The 21,950-nt window shown below is 40.2% G+C and overlaps 4 protein-coding genes across 5 annotated transcripts; 2 read left to right on the top strand and 2 right to left on the bottom strand.

The window, feature by feature from the left end:
• Positions 1–2,723: 2,723 nt before the first annotated feature.
• On the top strand, positions 2,724–5,789 carry LOC140372692 (actin-binding protein IPP-like). The gene is made up of 10 exons (XM_072459793.1): positions 2,724–2,961; positions 3,193–3,528; positions 3,586–3,797; positions 3,940–4,159; positions 4,235–4,390; positions 4,453–4,620; positions 4,702–4,839; positions 4,931–5,053; positions 5,178–5,398; positions 5,473–5,789. Exons 2-10 carry the CDS (start codon positions 3,231–3,233, stop codon positions 5,695–5,697), a joined length of 1,761 nt encoding a protein of 586 aa, XP_072315894.1. The 5' UTR covers positions 2,724–2,961; positions 3,193–3,230; the 3' UTR covers positions 5,698–5,789.
• A 642-nt stretch (positions 5,790–6,431) lies between these two features.
• Positions 6,432–8,027, bottom strand: LOC140372696 (transmembrane protein 69-like). Of its 2 annotated transcripts, XM_072459799.1 has the most exons (3): positions 7,479–8,027; positions 7,208–7,252; positions 6,432–7,131 (listed from the first exon to the last, which is right to left on the bottom strand). In XM_072459799.1, the coding sequence occupies exons 2-3, from the start codon at positions 7,244–7,246 to the stop codon at positions 6,445–6,447; spliced, it is 726 nt and encodes a 241-aa protein (XP_072315900.1). In that variant the 5' UTR covers positions 7,247–7,252; positions 7,479–8,027; the 3' UTR covers positions 6,432–6,444. The 2 variants fall into 2 exon arrangements, with proteins under 2 accessions (XP_072315900.1, XP_072315901.1); XM_072459800.1 differs by lacking the exon at positions 7,479–8,027 and having other exon boundaries at positions 7,208–7,338.
• Positions 8,028–9,020: 993 nt separating this feature from the next.
• Positions 9,021–16,091, top strand: LOC140372686 (vasculin-like protein 1). Its single transcript, XM_072459786.1, has 11 exons — positions 9,021–10,010; positions 10,269–10,383; positions 11,371–11,506; positions 12,116–12,435; positions 13,896–13,971; positions 14,041–14,231; positions 14,335–14,478; positions 14,878–15,036; positions 15,150–15,271; positions 15,351–15,453; positions 15,520–16,091. Exons 2-11 carry the CDS (start codon positions 10,324–10,326, stop codon positions 15,691–15,693), a joined length of 1,485 nt encoding a protein of 494 aa, XP_072315887.1. The 5' UTR covers positions 9,021–10,010; positions 10,269–10,323; the 3' UTR covers positions 15,694–16,091.
• Positions 16,092–17,719: 1,628 nt separating this feature from the next.
• LOC140372680 (histone-binding protein N1/N2-like) lies at positions 17,720–20,580 on the bottom strand. Its single transcript, XM_072459779.1, has 13 exons — positions 20,441–20,580; positions 20,204–20,284; positions 20,011–20,123; positions 19,187–19,630; positions 19,036–19,121; positions 18,902–18,978; positions 18,749–18,822; positions 18,491–18,679; positions 18,265–18,425; positions 18,152–18,196; positions 18,028–18,090; positions 17,804–17,961; positions 17,720–17,741 (listed from the first exon to the last, which is right to left on the bottom strand). The coding sequence occupies exons 1-13, from the start codon at positions 20,551–20,553 to the stop codon at positions 17,735–17,737; spliced, it is 1,611 nt and encodes a 536-aa protein (XP_072315880.1). The 5' UTR covers positions 20,554–20,580; the 3' UTR covers positions 17,720–17,734.
• Positions 20,581–21,950: the final 1,370 nt, after the last annotated feature.

The following is a 21,950-nucleotide window of genomic DNA, read 5'->3' as shown; positions in this document are numbered from 1 at the left end:
GAGTCTTAAGGATCTGAGCTCTAAGATGAATTAAACATCCAATTTATCAGAGAGAGAGAGAGTTCAAAGGAGAATCATTCTTCCCTTCTCTCCAGTAGGCGCACAGTCGCAGATCTCCAGCCAAGGTGAGATGAAGAAAGCTTACGTAGTTCACAAGTCCTATCAAGGGAGAACAGGCGCCTGAGTCAAGCTATGTCTGAGCAAACATTTAAAGAACATATACATGTGTTTGCAGAATGACTTAAAAGAAAACAAACATTGTACACAGTTGAAACATGAAGTCACCTGCTTTGTTTGCCTCACCTGAACCAGTTCTGCAAGATACTCACAAAGACTACAGGTCAAAAACTGCAGTCATTCACCTCGACAACAATAACTGTAAATGCTATTCACAATAATATTGGGGGGAAATTAAGATTTTCCATTTAAAAAGTGAGGTACTTGTTATATTACTTTATTATGATATATTAGCCAAGCACAATACATATTACATAGAAAGATATAATAGAACAAAAACTAAAGTGCCTCCTATGAGCTGTGCAATCAATCAAACTTGAATCCAATCATAATCGAACTGACCACAAGTGGTAATTATTGGCAGAAGGTTTTTAATTGACAGACAGCTAATCCTAGAAATAAAACCATTATGTTTGGACTATGGAGCTCACCAATTGGAGCTCACCACCGCTGGGTTCTGAAAGTTCATTTTCCCCATAGGTATTCAGAAAAATGGATCATATGTTTGAAAGCTTAATTAGCTCGGGGCTAATCAACTATATGGTAAGTAATTAGAACAAGACCTATAATTCTCTTCAAAATCTGTTTCTGACACAAACCCTATTGACTGCCAAATTCTTAAAACATTTTGCCAGATTTTACGTTTGACATGTTTTTGTGCTGTAAATAACTGCGTTATGGACATTAGTTAACACATGGCTGCTTGGCTTCCATTGTGCCCTTAAACTCTTAATATTAAATCTTTAGTAAATCTCTATGGTCAAAAATGTACGCAAAATTTATTTCTGGAATGGTAGCAAACTTTGTAGTGGGCGGGACTGTTGAGCTCCACATGTAGGAATAAATGTGTAGTTTAAAGGTACACTATGTAACTTTTCTGGTGCAGGGTCTGCCATCTGCTTGTATGGATATAGATAACAACACTAGGCCAAGTAACATGTCAGATCTGTGGAAAAAATACTGAAGAACATTCTAGGCAGAGCAGTAACATCTCCATGGAGACAAGCAGGTGGCAGACCCTCATTATAAAAGTTACATATAGCGTACCTTTAAGTTTAATCAAGTATTTCCTGTCCATGAGCCATACTTATTTGTTTTTACAGTTCAAAACTGAATTAATATTAAAATTGATCAATATGAGGAAAACACTTTAACATTGCATTTTCATTTCTCCTTTTTTAAATTCTTATTTCATTAAGTAAAAAAATGTACTGCCAGTTTATTAGTTGAGTCCATGGTTGAGTCTTATTGGCTTATTGTGCATTCAAGCTACATCCAATAATGAGCTAATAGTTCAGTTATTGTCCCAGTCAGGTTGGACGCCCTTTAGAGAAACAGGCCACACTGGAAAGTGAACAATACAGGCCACGCTGTGGAGGCTGCAGGTGAAGGTCTGGTTTCTGCAGGTGCCACCTGGTTCTGAGAACCCACATCATCCCCGGGTAATATTCCAACAGACGCATTAAAAGGCCTGAAATACAAGCTTTACAGATGTTTAACAACTTGTATTTCAAGTGTATGAAATGTTATTCTACTTTCACAATTCACCTAAGCAATTGCTGTATTTTACATTAAAATTAAATAAAATAAACAAATTAAAACAATCTACATTGTACAACTTGTCGACTATATAACTTGAAATAATTGCCATTAAAACAAACCAGTGCAATATAACAAACATGTTAACATGATGGGTGGTTGTGGACACCGCATCTTACCTATTTAGAATGATTTATTATGCATACAAGACTAAACATAAGGACAAATAACTAATTTGAATTATAGTATTAATGCTTTCGCCAAAAAATAAAAAATAAATTGGGTTCATAGAGCCAAGTCCTCATAAGTTAGTCGCAAAATGTTACTAATTAATTAATTAATTAATTAATGTGTGTGATTTAGGACAGACTAGCTTTGGAGATAAAAATACATGCTGTCATCAAATTGAGGCTGGCATCTTACCAGGTCTCCAGCTCAGCCAGGGTCAGGGACGTAACACAAACCGAGATGTTAAAATGGTAAAAAGTTGTAATACTAAAGGAGCAATTTCATTAACATTAATGTAAACTAAAGACAAATGAAACACAAAATAATCTAATTTTTAACCAAAGAATCCACACTCAAACAAATTATACACCAATTTAAAATTTTAAGACTAACTAAACTACATAATCACAAAATAACAAGAGATTCAGTAAAAAAAAATACAAAAATAAATTAAAAGAGATCTCAAACATGAAGTCAGACAGAGAAAGTGAAAGATAGAGAGCGACTGACAGACATCACAAAGGCATACTTGTCAGTGGTCACAAAACCAGCAGCCCAAAGAGGAAAGGTGAGCAGCCCAAATGGCCCCTGGGGGAGAATAAAGACAACCTTCCACCTTAAATAGGTGTGACTGATTGATTGGCCACGTGTGGCGCTGCCTCACCAGGTGAAAAGTAAAAGGGAAGCAACAGAAGCATGAGGAATCCATCCTCCGGGTTCATACAGCGGATTTACACGGAGGAACAAGGTAAATCAGTACACAAGCAAAAGAGATGAACTACAGCAACAGGCAACTTTCCATTACTTTCACTGCAACGCCATCTAGTGTTTATTGTAGGAACTGTTCGAATAGGTCGCTCGATTTGCTTTGCCTAAACTCTCGCAGAACAGAACAGTCGATGCAGAGACATCGATTGAAAAAGCAGGAAGTTCCCTGCATCATCAATAAACTTATGGGTATGTAACCGTTTTTACTCACGTTTAAACTATTTGTAATGTGTTTTGTAGTAACGGAATTTTGAAACACACGTAGTATTACTTACAATTTCATAAATATGGTACTGTCACAAACCTTGCATTAGCATCTATGCTACCGATATCGATTGTTGTTTTCTGTGGTTTGCCTCTACTTGATGTTTTAGGTTTTGATCTTTAGTATATCAGTATTGTGTGTTTGTCCCAGCTTAGAGTTGAAGGTCCTGTCCTCATAACACAGCCCAGGGGCCATGTCCACCTCCGTGTCTGTGAGCTCTGGGGGGGATGCAGCTGTGCTGGCATCTAACCGCTACGCCACACACATCCTGGAACAGATGAACAAGATGCGGCTCCGGAATGACTTCTGTGATGTGGGACTGAATGTGGGAGGTCATGTATTCAGAGTACATAGACTTCTACTTGCTGCTAGCAGTCCATACTTCTCTGCACTTTTTTCTGGAGGAATGAGAGAGTCTGAAAAAGAAGAAATCCAGATCCTTGGAGTTGAGAAAGTGGTCTTTGAAGTTTTATTAGACTTTATTTATACAGGTAACATGACCTTCACATCGCAGTTTTCTGCTTACTAAATCATTTTTTAATTTGCAGGATTGATCAATGTTACAGTAGACAATGTCCAGGAGTTGATGGTGGCAGCAGACATGCTTCAGCTCACTGAAGTAGTTTCTATCTGTGGAGAGTTTCTGAAGGGCCACATGGACCCATCCAACTGTGTGGGAATTTTCCAGTTCTTGGAGCAGATCGCCTGCATGGACATGCTTGAATTTACTGAAAATTACATTCATGTTCACTTTTTGGAAGTATGAACCACATTTTATTAACTTCAAAATGAACTCTTTAAATCTGCTAAATAAGACCATAGAGGGAGTTGAAAGAATACTTACAAAAGTTATTGTTGAGTTGGTTTATTGATTGATTCTCTGTTTTTATGCTTAATTTTAGGTGTGTACCACTGAAGATTTCATTGGGCTGTTAAAGGACCAGTTGGTGAGGCTACTCAGAAGTGAGGAGTTGAGAATAGAGGATGAGTACCAGGTTTTCACTGCAGCAATGGACTGGGTTCTTCGAGATCTGTCAAAGAGGAAAAAATACATTGTGGAGGTGTTAGAACCAGTACGGTTTCCATTGCTCTCCCCACAGAGACTTTTGAAATACATTGAAGGTAAAAGAGCAGCTTAAGCATTAAAAGATGACTAATTGACTCCAGCAAACACACAAAACATTTGTCTCTTTATAGGTATTGCTGACTTTAGTCTACGTGTGGCACTACAAACTCTGTTAAAGGAATACACTGAAGTAGCAAAATCTCCAAAAGAAAATAAAATGTACAGCCCCCTGCAATCAGCCAGGATGAGACCCAGAAGAAAGGCTCGGAAGTACCTCTATGCAATAGGTATGTTTTTAATTCTAATAATATTTAGCCACTAAGAGATTTGTGACATGCTTTACTGTTAGGAGGATACACCAGACTGCAAGGTGGTCGATGGAGTGACAGCAGGGCCTTGAGTTGTGTGGAGCGATTTGACACTTTTAACCAGTATTGGACCACTGTGTCCTCCATTCACCAGGCTCGCAGTGGGCTGGGGGTCGCTATTTTGGAAGGAATGATTTATGTGGTTGGAGGTAAACAAATTATGATTTTACCAAATTCTTCTCTTTTACAAGTTTGTAACACTTATTAGACAAATGATTTGTATTTGATAGGCGAGAAAGACTCAATGATATTTGACTGCACTGAAAGATATGACCCAGTCACCAAACAGTGGGCTGCTGTTGCTTCTTTAAACTTTCCACGATGTGGAGTTGGAATTTGCCCATGCCATGGTGCTCTCTATGCACTTGGTAAGGCCAATCATTTTATTTTGGAAGAATTGCTGTACAAGCTTGGTAGCATGCAGTTTTGTATATCTTTTCTATAATTGTGTCATTTTAGGGGGTTGGGTTGGATCAGAAATCGGGAAAACTATGGAACGTTACGACCCGGAGGAGAACAAGTGGGAGGTCATTGGTAATATGGCAGTTCCAAGATACTACTTTGGCTGCTGTGAGCTACAAGGTATCTTTATTGTTATGATTTTCACATGACAGAATTCCTCAAGTACATTTTACTGACGATCTGACATTATAAGAAATATATCAGATAGTCTGTTATTGCACTGGCGTAAACACTGTTTTTTCAGGGTTCATTTATGTGATCGGAGGAATCAGTGATGAAGGCACAGAATTACGCTCTGCCGAGATGTATGACCCCATATCACGCCGATGGACTGCCCTGCCAGTCATGGTCACTCGGCGAGCCTATGTGGGTGTAGCCTGCCTCAATAACTGCATTTACGCAGTAGGTGGATGGAATGAGGCACTGGGTGCCCTTGAGACTGTGGAAAAGTACTGTCCTGAAGAAGTAAGGAAAAGGTGTATTATATATATATATTCAAAATCCATATTATTTATTCTTTTACCTTTTCTCATGTACAGGAAAAATGGATAGAGGTGGCACCAATGTCGACGCCACGTGCAGGTGTGTCGGTATCTGCAGTTAATGGATTTCTTTATGCAGTTGGAGGACGGGCAGCAAGCAGAGACTTCTCTGCACCGGTGACTGTAGACTCTGTGGAGATTTATGACCCTCACCTGGACACCTGGACTGAAGTGGGCAACATGATAACAAGCCGCTGTGACGGTGGTCTGGCCGTGTTCTGATGACCAAAATAAGAATGGTCTCAACTACTTCAGATGGGATAGACATGCACCTTAGGAGAGATCTCTGTCAGAACATAAATGTATATAATTTATATAAATAATTTAAAGATTTAGATGATTTTTTTCTTGTTTGGCAATTTGAGATCTTTTTAGACATCAGAAATAAATTAAAACGGCACATCAGGTAGTATATGTCCATTTGTTAGAGTAAACATTTCATACAATTCTGTATTAAGCACATCTAAAAAGTTATTTATTTCTGTTTACAGCATGTTTATTACTTGAAACCCTGAACCACCTTTGTTTAGTAGAGAAAACTATTGACTCTATTAATTGTCATATCTGTCATTTTTGCACAGGTTTCTATTATATTTATTTATTTTGTGATAACTTAAGTGTAAAAGTAGCTTGAGAGCACTATTTATGTGAATCAATAGTGCTAATAAAGACCAGCATCTATATTTCCTACAATGTATTGTCCTTGAGTTACTATGAGTTACCTTGAGTTATAATTATTCCTTGAAATATATTTTAATTGCAAGGCAGTTCACGCTACACAAATCTAACCAGTAACTTCACCTGGTGGTGCCACTTGCTTATCTCCATGGAGATAAATGTGTAATCCCATACTGTGGAACCTTCCAGGCAAAGCAATAACTGCATGGAGACAAGCAGGTGGCGTACCACCCCAACAGAAAAGATACACAGAGTGCACAGTTCAATCACAAACCAGGGTTATCTACCATTTTATTGTTTTACCTTGTCAGAATATATGTTTTTAAGCGCAAGTGTAGCCACAAGTGAGAAGGTAGCCACCAAAGTGAGGATGGTGCGCATTGCTTTAAACCAGGAAGGATATTGAGGCAGGATATTAAGGTCATAGTGCAGAGACAGACCTAGTCCCATAATAACAACTAGAACTCCCTCAGTAATGTTGTCCATGCAAAGTAATGCCATCCAGGCTAGAAGTGATGGCACCACACTGTTCCCCAAGTTTTTCCAATCCGGCAGGGCAGGACTACCTTCAGGGAGAGCATATCCCCAGCGTGCACCTCCAAGAAATGAGACAATGGAGGCTCCATAAACCATCTGGGCATATGCGACTTCAGGGTAGAAGGTGCTTGTGGCTGCCATCAGAACTGGGGCTGACAGAAATGGGATGAGCCCAGAAAAACCAAGGTACAAAGCTGGTTTGGGACCTTGGAAAATAGCCTTTAAACTAAAACTGTTGTTATCATCTTCTTGAGCCTTTTCTCCTTCACCCCTCCCATGACAGAGACATGACAACCCCCAGGTGATGGGTCTGGTGTTCAAAAAACAGCTTTTAGGGGTCCATCTTTGTGATAATGAAGGGGGATGAAAGAACACATAGGAGTTTGAGGAGAATAGATGTGACCTGGAAGTCTGCTCTTGCAAGCATCTCCATGACGTGACCTAAAAAAAACAACCTAATCTTCAGAACAACTTTAAATAATGTTATTTATTGTGTCTGATCGGGATCCCCACTTACCTTTGTAGTTATGACTCTACTTAATGCAAACTTTAACATGTCAACCTGAAACAGAAGATACGTTATGTGTTATTTTCAGTGCATTGGAATCTTTAAAAGCAAGTGGAAGTACCAAGGCTAAATGGGCAGCTAAATGCATGGCTAACAGTCAGTTACGTCAAAGAAGTCCGAATGTTATGATGCAATATATTATGGGTTTGTACTGTAAAAGTGCAGCCCTTTTTTCGTTCGGGAGGTAAAGACTAATCCATTAGAAAACCATTTTATTTACCGACTACTCCCGCTCTTGCGTCCAGAGGTCGTTGATGGCTGTCATTTATCGATGCTCCATTAAATGCCTGTCTGTTTTACTAGTTTTCTTGAACGAGTTGCGGTTCTGTTATCGATTGGTTTGGCGGTGGAGACGCTGAGTTATGTTCAAGAAAAAACGTGTTGTAATCCGCATGCGAGCCAAAGAAGACGTGTCAAAATTATAATACTACGAATAAAATAAGGTAAACCCCGAGATTTGATGTGCAGTGCAATTTAATGAGTTACTTATAAATGAGTCTTTAGTATTTGAACATGCATTTGTTCGGCGGTAACACGCTGCATAAGTCAGCTTGGTGTTGAATGTAGCTCTATTGAGGCTCTGAATCCCTCAGTGCCAGCGCCAGTGGTAAGCGCTCTGGAAAACCCAAACAAACACTTCGAGTCGTAATATACATTAGGTTCATGGTGGCGTGAAAATATAAACTCTTTGTTGATGCCCGGAAATACTCATTAGAAGCGATTCACCACAGAGTATCAGACGCCAACGCAGGTATCGTAATGAAAGCCTGGAAAGTTAGCATTAGCCTTTAGCAAGCTGATGAATGTGTGCTGCCGCTGCTAAGGTAGCCATTTTGAAACAGTGTTGGTTCAACGAAGCCAGGTCTGTTTACCTCCACACTGTGGCCGCGACGATAACTTGAATTGTTGATTTTTCAAATTCTGTTGGGGTGTAAAATGCGTATGTATATATTTTTTAGGTCAATTGTATAGTTTATTCTAGCAACCTGCATGCTTACGTTTGGCACTAAACTGGCTAAGTAACGCTAGCACTTTGCTATCAAGCAAACGCTAACCCTGAAGAGGGACAAACATTTAAAGTTATCAATCAGCATAACCACCGAATAATAAAGATGCAAACAAGGTAACAATTAAACACATTATTTATATAATTGCATTATTGGGCATTTTTGTCCCAATTGTATGTCTATAAGAATTCGGTTTGTGTTAATTCCTTGTTAGCTACACAAGAAACGTGCAAGTTGTGTGTATAAGTTGCGACGGTCTCGTGACTTAATTGTGTCTTGAACAGCGACGCTGTAATTAATCTAAAGATGCTTTTTGTAGATCTGTGATTTAAACATGTTTGGCTTGGAGGTACTATTATTGTTAAACACTTAAGCTCGTAAATGTGGCAGGCTCATTGATGCTGAGCTGTTACGTAATAGTTCATCCCACCGCATAAACTGTCCCCGGCCTGAACAATTAGATTATGAGTAAAACGCTTCATATTTGTTTGTATATTTGAGCTGTTGATTATACATAGTAGTGGTTTGTCCTCCTATGTCGAATAAATCATCTTCAGCTAGCAATGCGCGAGGAAAGTTGTTTACTTCCACTTTGTGAAACATTGGCAGAGGATATTTTCAAAAGCCTAATTAGAAGTATGTTGTTTTTGAATTTTAAGATTGTTCTACACAGACTAACTTTGGTTTACTTTGTCTTGTTTTACAGGTCCACTTTTTTCTGAGCAGATGTTGAGAATTCAACACTTTACAACACTCTATGGTCAAGCACCCTGCTAAACCATATTTAATAGAAGGACCACCAAAAAAAAAACCTTCTTAAATAATACTGGACGTATGCGCTCACTCGCTCAAAACACTTTCCTCCAAGAAAAAGAAGGTCATACTAGTTTTTTTAAGCTATTTGAAATCACAGCACTTGTGCATGACACAGAACGAAGACTTTGGGCTTCTGGAATAACCTTTTACTGCTTTACAGAGGAAAGCGAAGAATAATTAATGGACTTAATACAGATGTGAAAACGATCATCTTAAATTCAATTTAACAGAATGAGTTCTTCAGCAATGTTTAGGTCTCACTAACAAAACAAACAATGACAGAGATGTAACATAAGGTGCTTCTTCCTTCTTTGTCATGTGACATTGAATATTGATGCATTATTTTTGTTACACCCAGACAGTCATTTCAACAGTTAAATGAGGTGAGCATCATTTTAGAGCCCTCCATCGCCAACTCAAGACTGTCTGAAATATTTTTTCTTTATCTTTGGTTCGATAAATCTTACAATGATTCGGTAATAGGTTTATCACACCAAACAATTACTGGCACACAGTGTGGCTGGACAACGCCTGTGTCAATCTCCATCTGGTGGAACTGCTGTCCAAGTTCCACAGCATAGCAAATCCTCTTTAGAGCAACTATTTTGCCAGTCACCTCAAAATCCTGTCACACAATATTGATGAACTATATTGAGATAAATAAATGGACCAAAAACATCAGTGAAGAGGGCATTTTCTTTGGGACAATACACACGTGTAGATCATCAACAAGTGATGGGATTTTGGGTCAAGATTTTTGACCTGTAACATTGGAGTATCACCTTGGACAAAGCTGGAGAGGACATTTTTGGGTTGTGCTGCTACCAAACCCTAACGGCACCCACTCCGCATCCAGTGCCAACTGGCCTGAGAAGCGAAGCCCAGCAGACCGAGAGGAGGCAAAGGACTTCAGAGCTCCGCACTCTGGGGTATTGAATTCCATTTATACCAATTTCAAAATGGACTTTTGTTAATGCTAGAATGTACAAATTACTATATTAAATTGCTATAACTGAATTTTTTTGTGAGGACATAAACTGTGTTCTTTGACCAGTGTAGAATACAAGCATACTTATTATTATAATTAATTATAATGCAGTCTGTCCATTTTCTCCAGAGGGGTGATTTCAGTTATAAAATAGTTGTTTTTGAAAGTCCAATAGTCTTATTTTTCCGTATTTGATCAGATCCTGGCCATGAGGTTTGATGCCTCGTTCCACTGACCGGAAACACTGGACCTAAATGGCGCAGCATGACTTTGTCCCTGCCTGGCTTAATTTCTCCACGCCCCAGCCTGCCAAGGTAAGGGATTTAATATGCTTCTATCAATTTTCTTACAGATGACATATTTTAACTCTAGGGGTGTAACAATATATCGTGCTACAATGCGCTTTATGCACGTGTCACGGTGCGCCACATATCTCTGCAAGTCAAATGCGTGCATCAATTTATTTGTCTCCTCTCATAAATGCCTGCGAGCACGTGACCAACTGGACCCCACTTTGACAACGCACAGGGTCAGAAACTATTTCTAAGCGCTGCAAACTCCTCTGTTTGAGAGGCAAGCTGTGAGCGAGAGGCTGGGGTGAGGGCACTGCACACACTCGGACAGAGAGAGACACACAACTGCACCGGGAGAGAGAGTGCACGGACAAAGAACGCTGGGGTGAAATGGTGAACGTGGTAAATGTGGCAAAACATTTGACCAAACTACAGTAAATAATTCAGGGGGAAAATGGTTGTGAAAATAATGCATTTTGCTATAATTTTTTTTTCACCCCTCTTGAAATAACAGCAAACCATTTTGCAATTTTTGAAGTGTTGCACCCCTACTTTTGATTTAAAAGCGTAATGGACGATTTTTCGCAGATTTGAGAACTCAGCAGGACTGGCAGGACTAGCAGAACTAATCGACAGTCCACGCCACGAGGAAATGAGACTCAGATTTGGGCCAAAAAATCGTCCATTACGCCTTTAATATCCATGTCTGCAAAATAAGATTTATTAATCATGTTTTAACCTGTACCATGTAGCTCTTAAGGTTGGTGCTGAGCTGAACTTAATTTATTTACCGTTCTAATGAAAATCCTTTTGTAAATTATTTACAGGCAATTATTTACAAACCAACATTTGGCATTATTGTTTACCATGTTGTGGCCAAGTTATTTAAGCAAACTTTATGACACTAGGCATTAAGATGAGACCACTAAGATCAGAACTTGTATCCTGCAGTAAATTGTGTATCCATTTTAATGTTTTGAAACTGTTTTGATTTGAATTCCTGTCCAGTCCCCTGCTGCAAACCTCGAGAAACAAAACGAGCCTCACCACAGAGATGGCCGAACTTCTGTGAGCCGCCGTCGCCACAACTCTTCTGATGGCTTCTTCAACAACGGCTCCCTGCATGCTCCAACGGGTAACGCAGGTACGCTCTTTTTCTTCGTTTCATTCAAGAACACTTGGAGAGCTGGTGCGTTAGTTTGTTTAATTTATTATCCCGTAAGTGATATTTTGTTTTCACGGTTGTCCAACACCATTTCAAGGCATGCACACACATCAGGCTGTTACACATTATACACAGCACAGATGACATTAAATATAATAACTGAAAAACACACTGTTGATTAAGCTTGATTGTCGCAAGGTCTGTGTTTTCAAACTCATTAGAATCCATCATATAAGTTTTTTATTAATAACAAAGTAGCAAGGGTAAAAATGGTACCTGTAGATACAATGACACCCATTTATTTAGCCAATAACTAAATTACTTTATTGTTGCACGTTGTTGTTCACCTAATTAGCTGCTGTGTTTGGCTAAAACTCTGCTGAAAGTTCCTCCTCTTTCTGACCATTTATGATACACAATTATAAGTACCATTATAGTACAATTATTTACTCAATCGACCAGATCTGAAGGCACCAAAAATGGTAAATGCCACATTCAACTCTAAAGCTACAGGTTGCAGATGTATCGTCTTTTTTTTTTTGCTCAAGTAGTTTTGCCTTGTTTAACGTTCTTTGTGCTGTTTCAAAGGTGATGGGTGGCAGCAGCTTCTGAGGCATGACTCTGTGGACTCTGGGGTGGCCAAAGGGGGGCACGGGGGTCTTGTGGGGGGTTCCTGTTGGAAGGAGACCCCCAGCTGGCATGGAGCGCCGCGAGGAGCCCAGGACGGCCACCACCATCAGGGACGCCAACCCAAACGAGGGGTCAGCGAAAGGGACAGGCAGGCGGGGCACAGGCAGCGCAATGGCAACTTCCACCCACGCAAGGGCACCTCGTATCAGGACAAGTTTCCCAACGAGGAACGCAAAGACACCAAGGACGACAAGCTAAAGTTTGTGGAAGAGGATTTTGTAAGTCACTTCACATTATTAGAAAAAACTTTACAGGTTTATCAAATGTAAATGTACAATTCTTTAAACTTAGCCCAGTGTACTTATTGAAACTGTTTCACTACGGACCTCATCTGAACGATTATTTGAGTGCGCAAACATTTTATCAGTAGATTTCAGTTGTGGTGGTTTGTTCTGGTTTGACAATACTGTCAAAATGATAGTTCTATAAACCTAAAGGAATAATGGAGGATTTTTCACCAATTTGAGAACTCAAGCGGAAGTGGGCATGCGCACTCAACCCAGTGCGGAAGCACACAACAGCCTCGCTGCTACACATGCGTTTGTTTATTACCGCGACGGATTGCATCGCATCGCTCATCTCCGTAGATGTCCGTCTCTTCTGAGCCAGCTCGAACTCGAATGCGCTTAGACACACACCGGCATTTCAACCACGCATGCGCAGCCAGGCAAACGTGCTGCTATGCTGGGGATGAGCCAACGGGGCTGCAGGTGAGCAGTAGGTGCATCCTATGATTGACATGTGAATGAACTTATCGGCTGTCCACGCCACGAGGAAATGAGACTCAGATTTGGTGCCAAAAAATCCTCCATAATTCCTTTTTCTTCCAAGAAGCACTAGGGGGAGCTATATTGTAAAAAATATTATGTATTAAATTAAAGATAATCTAACTTAAATGTGTTTAACATATTTTTAAACGTATGGATTAACTAGACCTATCAGAAAAGTGTGAAAATTACCCACAAACATGAATAAATTACACTTATATCCTCGATGAAAGATTGCAACATAAGTTTGTTTGTTTTTTTATTCTTCTTTAATTACCGGTAGTCGTTTAAAAAAAAAAAAAAAAACAATATACCCAATATTCTGATAAAATATTCATTAAAACATTAACAATGTTATTGATCGATTAAAACTTAGCTTTTGGCCGTGCAATAAAGGACATTAGTATTATTGTTTGATGCCATTTGTTCTAGGAGGTCGTCCTGCACATTTGTAAAGCTACATAATGCCTGACTTTTTTTCCCTTCTACTTCTTTTTAGGCTGTGAACGTAAAATACTAATGCTGAGGTGTACAAGTAGTTCAAAAGGCTAGTTGTTTGTAGTACTTAAAGTTAATCAATTAATTACAACTAATCCCTTATTGAAATTAATATAAACTAATATCTAATCAAATAATCGTTCTAAGCAGACTTCAAAACATAGTGATAGAGAATAAGTTTTTATGGATAAACGCTTTAGCTTCGTCTGGGTCAAAGTCTCTGACCTTTCATGATAAAAACAACTACCGATAATTGAAACCATAACCACTAGATTAATCAATAAGCTCAATCTTTATTTTACCAATTGTTGTAGTTGTTAACCAGATGTCTGTAATACTTCAGTCGATCGATAGCAAAATATTATGAGTTCAATGGCATATGTTTTATTCTTTGTTAATCTTGGTGTTTTTAGCCTTCCCTCAACCCTGAAACAACTGGAAAGCCTGGAACTCAAACACGAGCGGTAGCGCCCCGTGCTGGAGTGTGGGGTAAGTGCAACACAAATGAAAAAACGGGTGGTTAGACTGTGTTGGTAATAGCTATTGTGTGAAATGCAGAAAACCCCCCAAGTGGAAAACCGATGGTTTCAAAGATGCTGGTTATCAAGAAGATTTCCAAGGAAGACTCCAGCACTGCCTTCTCCGCAGGCTTCGCCACTGCTGGGGCCCTGCCCAATGGCAAGGCACCCATCACTGGCTCTAGCGTCTACAAGAACCTGGTCCCAAAGCCCGCTGTGGCCCCCACCAAAGTAAGACCCCAATTCATTGCATTACATTCATAGACACAATGAAGAGTGCATGAGTTGAGTTGTGCAGGTTCCCTCAGTGGAGTAAATCCTTCTGTGTCCTCAGAACACCCAGTGGAAAGCTGGAGGAAGAGAGATCACCAAGTCTGGCCTTCACGTGCCAGGCCGAGACTCTGTGTTCACCAGCCCCGTCTCTGCAGCCAAACCCAGCACCCCCAACAGTGCCCCACAACAAAAAGCCCCAAACGAGGTGAGCGGCGTTACAGCAATCTCACACTTTAAAGGTGCGCCAGGTAAAGCCCTGTTCACACTCACTGTTCCCAGTAAATTGCCAGGTGCAGATTGTTAAACACTCGGCTTTAGTCCCAGAACACTCTGCTCTTTTCACACTTAACCTGGCATTTGTCCCTCTGCATTCTATCACTATAACAATGTGCTACACACCTGACAAAGTGTGCATTTTCTGAAAGTACACCCAAGCACAAGGATGCAGGGAGGTACAAGCATTGTGCATCTTTCAGTAAATTAAAATGTGTAATGCAAGGCATTATTGAATGAGATTACAGACGTATGTATAATCTTTCTGTAGGAAGTACATTCTTAAGTTATTCACACAAGTTAAAAAATGCATGATCATTTTGTTTGGCAGCAACACCCTTCCAGCACCACACCTCCCATAGACATCGCTCCATCGAGGCTGAAGCTGATGCGCCGTGGTCCTGACCGTAAAAGTGAGTTCCTGCGGGCTCTAAAAGATGAGGGCACAGGAGAGCTGACCACAAGCAGCAGCCCAGGGACATCGGGAGAGGTGGGATACATTAATTCAATTAAAATCTATCAGTACTGAGTTCAAATTGAATTTTAAATTGAATTCTTGATAAATGGACGTGCATGGTAATGATTTCTGTCTGTATTTGTCAGGGAGAAAGCAGCACCCCAGAGCCCAAAGCCTATAGTGAGGAGGTCCATGAGAATGGTCTGTCCTATTCTCTGAGTGATTCAGACACTGAACATTTGTCAAGTTCCCTTGAGGCAGAGCACAGGTAGGACACTGCACTTTAGATATGTAGTATTAAAGTACATAAACATCACTGAATTACATATATAACCTGATCTTTACAGGTTGTTGAAAGCTATGGGGTGGCAGGAGTATCCAGAGAACGATGACAACTTCCTGCCTCTGACTGAGGATGAGCTGAGAGAGTTCCAGACAAAAACCGAACAGGTGAGAGCGGATGGAGGGTTTGTTAAGATAACGGTCTCGTTACTAATCTTTTTTTTATTTTCCCAGCTGAAGAAAAATGGCATTCAGCAAAACGGGGTTCTTCCAAGGGCGCGGGGCGTGACCCTCCACTTCACCCCCTGGAGGAGTGTCGCGGAGGCGCACGTCGAGGAAGGTTCTGAGTCCGACACCAGTAGCAGCAGCAGCCAGACCTCCGACGATGACGATTGCATCAAATCCTAACGTGGCTTTAAGGAACAGAACTCTGCAGCCAACAGCATCCCAACATACAATGCCCACTTCCTCTCATCTTTGTTTTTAGAGCACCATTTGAATTTCTTTTGATTTTTTTTGTTGTTCTTGCACAAGGGAAAACCAATCATATCCCAGTGAAGGGGGAGATTCCTGCTCAGCCAGATGCCACTTTCCCTGCATTACCTCCTTCACTGCAGCCCTGCCCTACGGTCCCTCCCCTTCCTTCTTTACTTCCTGCTTTTGAACTGAAGTGTTTGTCAAGAAAAGAAGGGCAATGAATGCACACGTGATTCTGCTTTAAACAGACTAACTCATTTCATTGATGATGCTGATGACACGTTAATGATATTAATAAATTGGTTCCTGAAAAGCTGTTTCAGTATGAATCTGGCTCTTGTGATGCTTGGTTCTGTTGGAATCATGAAAAGGTTAAATATTTTCAGAAGCCTTATTATGGAATTGATCAATGTAGGCCTCTATGGAGGAAACGAGTTTGAGCCAGTCATGTTAGTTGGATCAGAATTGTACGATTGTGCTTGTGTAGTGGGCTTTTCCAGGGGTGGCACGTTAAATACAAGTTTTGATGTTCAAGTCTAGCCATGTGTGCATTGAAGATGTAACAGTATTGCATTGGGACCATGCTGTACTGTCACATTTTGAAACAAATCGCCTGGGCCCAGTTTGCAATTTAAAGTGTTGTATCAATAGTCAGTGTTGGGGAAAGTTCACTTTCTACATTAACTAGTTCAGTTCATAGTTCAGAATGTTGAATTTTGAACTAAGTTCACAGCAACTAGTTCAGGTTTTTTTTTCAATATTATGCTATCATTTTTCAAAATTATTTCCACAGCCCAAATACAACCACAGGCAGCAATTATGTTATTAGTTTATTGCTGAAACTGTCAGATTTAATCTTCATATCCAATTTTGAATCCTTACACAACCAGGATTTACTGTTTCTGTTGAAACAAACAACTCTTTCTACTTCAGGAAGGCTCCTCCCAATGGGCGGGTCTTACCACAGAACAGTATTAATATCGGAGTTCTCGATCTAAATTCTTTTATTGACAATGACTCTTGGATGAGAGTCGAAACGTCTATTTTTTCAATCTGAGTCCAGATGACTACAACTGAAGCTTTTTCTACTATGGAACACGCCTGGCCGAATGAGGGATTACACCGACAACCAGATTTCTGAGATTTACATTCACATTGAAGGTACAGACTTCCCCCATTTGTTGCTGTCCATTCAGTCCACACTAGCAGCAGTTGCAGCTTTCAGCCCCACAGTATATTCTCAAACATGAGGGAAAACTTGCTGGGCAAAGTTTGCACAGAAATGTTAGTTCCCATTCTCACCGACCTTATCAAACTCACGTAACTGGTCGTAGGGCGACTCCTGCTGTTCTGCCGCGTCCATGCTGCTTTTGTTTTGATGCGCAGTGCGGTACTTAAATCTCGGTCTGCGCCATCGGCCTCTACAACTTCAGAAATCTCACACTTGACAGGCTCTTTTTGGGCAACTTAACGGTGTGTTTCGCCTGGAACACGTTCATATTATCGTTCTTCGGCAGTAATACCGTTCGTTTAGTTCACCAAAACACTCAGTTTAAAAGCACCTTCTCCCCCCTAACAAATGTTAGTTTTTCCACCACAGGGTTACACTGGCTCATTCATGCCATAGCGCAAGCATTCAGACCTGATACAATTCTCATTCAACTGCAGTGCCAAAACTAAAATAGTCTACTCTATGGTCTGGGAGCCAAAAGATTTGCGGGTCCAACCAGGCAGAAAGCATGCGATTCAAGTATTATAATATTTATATGCAGAGCTTTACCAACTCTGAGGAGGGTTGCAAGCTGGGCATCTTATTCAGACCTCAACTTTAAGTGGATTAATAAAGATAAAAATTAATGTTGTATAAAGTTTATTCAAGACAATATATAAAATTGCAACAAACACATTCATTTACAAAAGTCAAGTGAGTCAGAACACTTCAGATTGAACAGGAGCATCAGGGGAAATGCAGTCAGTTACTGTAGAAACAAAACAAAGTTAGTTGAGCACCAAACTATTAAATCCAGTCATTGCCTCTCACCTCTCCACCTCCATGCTAGTACTCTGGCCATTACTTGGTTCTTTAGTGTGACCATTTGTGTGGACTCCATTGTTTTCAGTCTTCTCAGCTCCATTTGTTTGGCCTTCATCCTGCTTCACCTTCTTGACCTCTTTCACAGGACTCTCCTCTGGTTTCCTCTGAAAGACAGCGCTTCAGTCACATGTGGCTTCAGTTACAACATGCTTTTACCTTGTGGTCTTTACCTTTTTCCTCACTAAATGAGAGATGTCTGCAGCAGTGGCCTTTTCACTTGGCTTGTCATTAGCCTATTGGACAAAATCAGAGCATTAACATTTCTAAGCTTTTCCAAAAGGTGCAATAGCATACCTTTGTAGAAGTCTGCTTGTCCGTCTCTGTAGCCGTGTTCCCATCCTGATTAGAGTGTGGATTTTACAGCACAAATCACTTCCCTTAAACTTTACCAAAAATATAACACTCACCAACACACCCTTGACCGCTTCGAAAGCGTTACTGGCAGTTTTCAGACCCTCTGTAGCATCTTCTACCTTCTCTTGGATCTCAGGCAGCAGGGCCTTGAGCTCCTCCATTTCCTTTCGCTCGTCCAGCAGAGCAGCTTTGTCTATGAGCGCTTGCAGTTTCGCTGCAGAAAGACTCATGTTAATATAAAGCGGTAGAGCAGCATGCATCAGAACAGCTTTAGCTTACCCAGCCTGCTCTTAATGGCAGAGATGGAGCAGTTCAGTTCATCAATGGCCTTTTTGTACAGGCAGTTCAGGCTGTAGGTCAGTCCCAGCTGGTAATGGGTTTCAGCCAGAAGACGGCTATCTGACTCCAGGTGCTTTTGCTGGAGTTTCAGACACTCTTCGAAGTCTTCAATTGCTTGTGTGTAATTTCCTATAAATTGAGTCAGTATTTTAGAACTGTGGATAAAACAAAAACTTCGGTAGTTTTGCATTAAAATACCTGATTCAGCAGAAACTTCTCCTAATTTTAGATGAGTCTGTGCAGCCATAAGCTCACCCTCTTTGGTCCCTTTTCTAAAGTACAGATTATGGTCAGGAAAGCTCATTCAGTAAAATAATGTTACTCAAATTAAGTGGTTCTCAATCATTTAACCTTTTGTAGATGACTTTAGCCACTTCCAACATCTCCCAAGCCAGCTGGAGATTTCCTACTTCCTCGTCGTCACTTTCCTAAGGGAATTACAAAAGTTACCTTTGCACTTCAGGACACATGATGCTGGTCAGTACCTTTTCAGCAGTGTCCTCGCCTTCAGCCTTCTCATCTCCGCCCGTTTCGTCAGCCTCTTCATCACCCTCCATTTCCTCATCACCATCTAAACACATTTTTATTAAAAAAAAAAAAAAGGAAACTTTTCTGGTGGGGTTTGACATTACTTACCATCTTCTGCTTGGTCATTTTCAGTGGTCTCCTCATCCTCAGCATCCTTTTCCTTCTCTGCCGGAGACTCTACTTCTATATTCTCTTTGTTCTCATCACTGTCACAGTCACTGGGTTTTTCGGCACTTGTCTCAGCTTCCCCTTTAGATTCTTTGCCAGAATCATCTTTAACTGGAGATTTACTTTTTTCTACAGCCTTCTCAGTAGCAGCACTTGTAGCAGGATCTTGTTTCTCTGCAGTGGCAGGCTCCTCTCCTGCTGGTGTTGTGTCCTTATTTGTGGCACCATCTTCGGTCACGTTTGAAGTGCTGTCTGTTTTCTCTCCAGCATCTGCTTTTTCTGTAGTAGAGTCGTCTTTTTTCTCATCTGCTACAGTCGACCGAGTTTCTTCCTTCTCTGCCATGGCGTCATAGACCTGAACCCGCAATTCATCTCTGGTCTTTTCTGAATTTAAGAAAAAAATATATAAAAAAAAAAAAAAACATGTATATCCTTAAACTGTGCATGTGTCACAATAGAATGCGCTTCAAAAAATACAAAGTGATTTCTGGTACAATAAGATTTATACCTTACATTATCAGTTACAACTGAGTAACAGATTTAGGAGGTTTTGACAAGGACATTTGTTCAAAGAGTGCAGACTAATGTGGCAAAGACAAAAAGGTCAAGATTAAGTCATTTAAAATATACTCCAATCTGTTTCACCAGGTGTTTTTAAAGATCGAATCTCTTGTGCATGTAAAACTGACCTATTAAAAAAAGATATTGGCTCTGATTTTTACTGTCCATCCGCAGTCATAACTTTATACATCCCCAGAGCTCACCATCAAGACTTTCTGTGCTTTCCATTTCAACTTTGGAGTCTTTAGGTTTTTCCTCGTCCTCATCTTCCTCTGGAACTCCTTGCAAAGCGTTTCCAAGGACTGAATTCTCCATGCTGCAACACCAAACCCAGTCATTATGCTGACAAACCACCGGTTCAAACCCAAACATAGTTATACATCTTCATAATTTTACCGTGCCAAATCCAGGAGCGCTTTACCACACCAGTAGAGAGCCTCACCGCACTCATCTGCTGTGTCACCATATTGCTTAGCCCTGCAATAAAAAGCAACGCAATTAAAAAACGTAGCTTGGTTTGATTTTAATACCAAACAGCTGCTATAATGACTCCATGTGTCCCTTAAGCCTACTACACAATAAGACGTGACGCCACGTGCAAAAGCGCAGTCACACTTGTTGTAATTGACTCACAGCATGCCGCAGGCCTCCTGAAGCGTGCTCACGGCCTCCACGACCTTCCCCATTACCAGCTGCTTCTTGCCCAGGCCAATTAACTTGTTTGCCTCTTCCATGACGACTGCCATACTGAAAGCTACAGCACACGTATTGAGAAGTTAGTTACTCTGGTCAGAGACGGACACTTCACCTGTCAATGTATAACAAAGCTCAAAATGTTACTCACTTGAAGGAGCAGTAAAGGTAAACGCGATGCTGCGGTGTGCGGGTGTCCTCCTGGGCGGCTCGGGAGAAACGCTTTCTTTGTTGCTGGAGTTTGGCGCGGGCTATTCATACGCTCATGCGCTTCCTGCGACACTTCCGGTCCTGTGATCCAGCGCGGGAAAATCCTTAAAGGGACAGCTACACGAACACACAATTTCATAAAAATATCAAACTAACGATTATTTTAGTAGTCGACCAGTCGGCGATTTTATTTTTTACAATAGATCATCAACCAAATAAATGTTGAACTGTGATGACTGTGTATTGTGTTTTTTTTTTTTTTTTGACATTTTGGTTTAATAATGCTGCTGTCTTTGTTATAAAAGGTATTTTTTGTTGCGTTTTAGTATTACCTTTAGAGTCTGCATATTCAAGATAGCAATTACTATTTTCAAAACGCATCTACAATTATTTTTTATTGTCGACTAGTCTCAATTTTGTCTATTAATCATTAAAGCCTCCTTTAAATCCAACAAAGTCTTTCAAGTTATAAATCAATCAATCATATTTTTCATATGTTTTACAGCTTGGAACTTAACCCCCACATTTGGTCCTTTGTGAATAGCAATCATTTCCTGCTGTGAATGATCAGCATTATGGCACAGGACCATGATCTCTCAAGAGATGATCCAAAGATAAGTCTGGAAACCAATTATCCTCAGGTATTGTCTCAGGTGTGGTGCCAGGCAGGCAGGGGGTTTGGTCTCTTTATCGTTGGACATCAATCTCATCCTAAATAATTCAAATGGGAATCACCTCAGAATCAGAATCTGAACCTAGTGTTTAATATACAATAAAAGAATGAATTAGTGTTTATTAGTGTTTTTAAATATATATCACTGCAGGGTGCAAACTACATTTATTTGAGCACCAACATGTTAGTAGGGCTGCAGCTAACACTTATTTTAATAGTAATAGTAGTAGACTAATATTTCATCTTTATAGGCTACATTTAACCAAATCAAATGTTGAAATATGCTGACTTGAAGCTTCTAAATAGAAAATATTGTGGCCTACTATTGATTAAAATATTTTTTGAAATGTTTTGATTTGATGTTACCACTGTCATAGTCTTTTGTTTGTTTTATGTGTTGTAACTATAATGCCATCAAAATATGATATTTAGTAAAAGTAGCAGTAGTTGACTAGTCGTTATTATTATCCCAATTAATCGCTGCAGCCCTAAATGGAAGAACTTAACACACCTTTAGCCCCTCCAAAAAATAAGGTCTGGGGTCCGCCTCCTGACTTCAGATTTATG

Source organism: Eucyclogobius newberryi, unplaced genomic scaffold, assembly GCF_026437365.1.
Source record: "Eucyclogobius newberryi isolate DKJ021-1_F unplaced genomic scaffold, fEucNew1.0.hap1 SCAF_275, whole genome shotgun sequence".
Lineage (NCBI taxonomy): Eukaryota > Metazoa > Chordata > Actinopteri > Gobiiformes > Gobiidae > Eucyclogobius > Eucyclogobius newberryi.
This window is presented reverse-complemented; position numbering and strand designations above follow the sequence as displayed.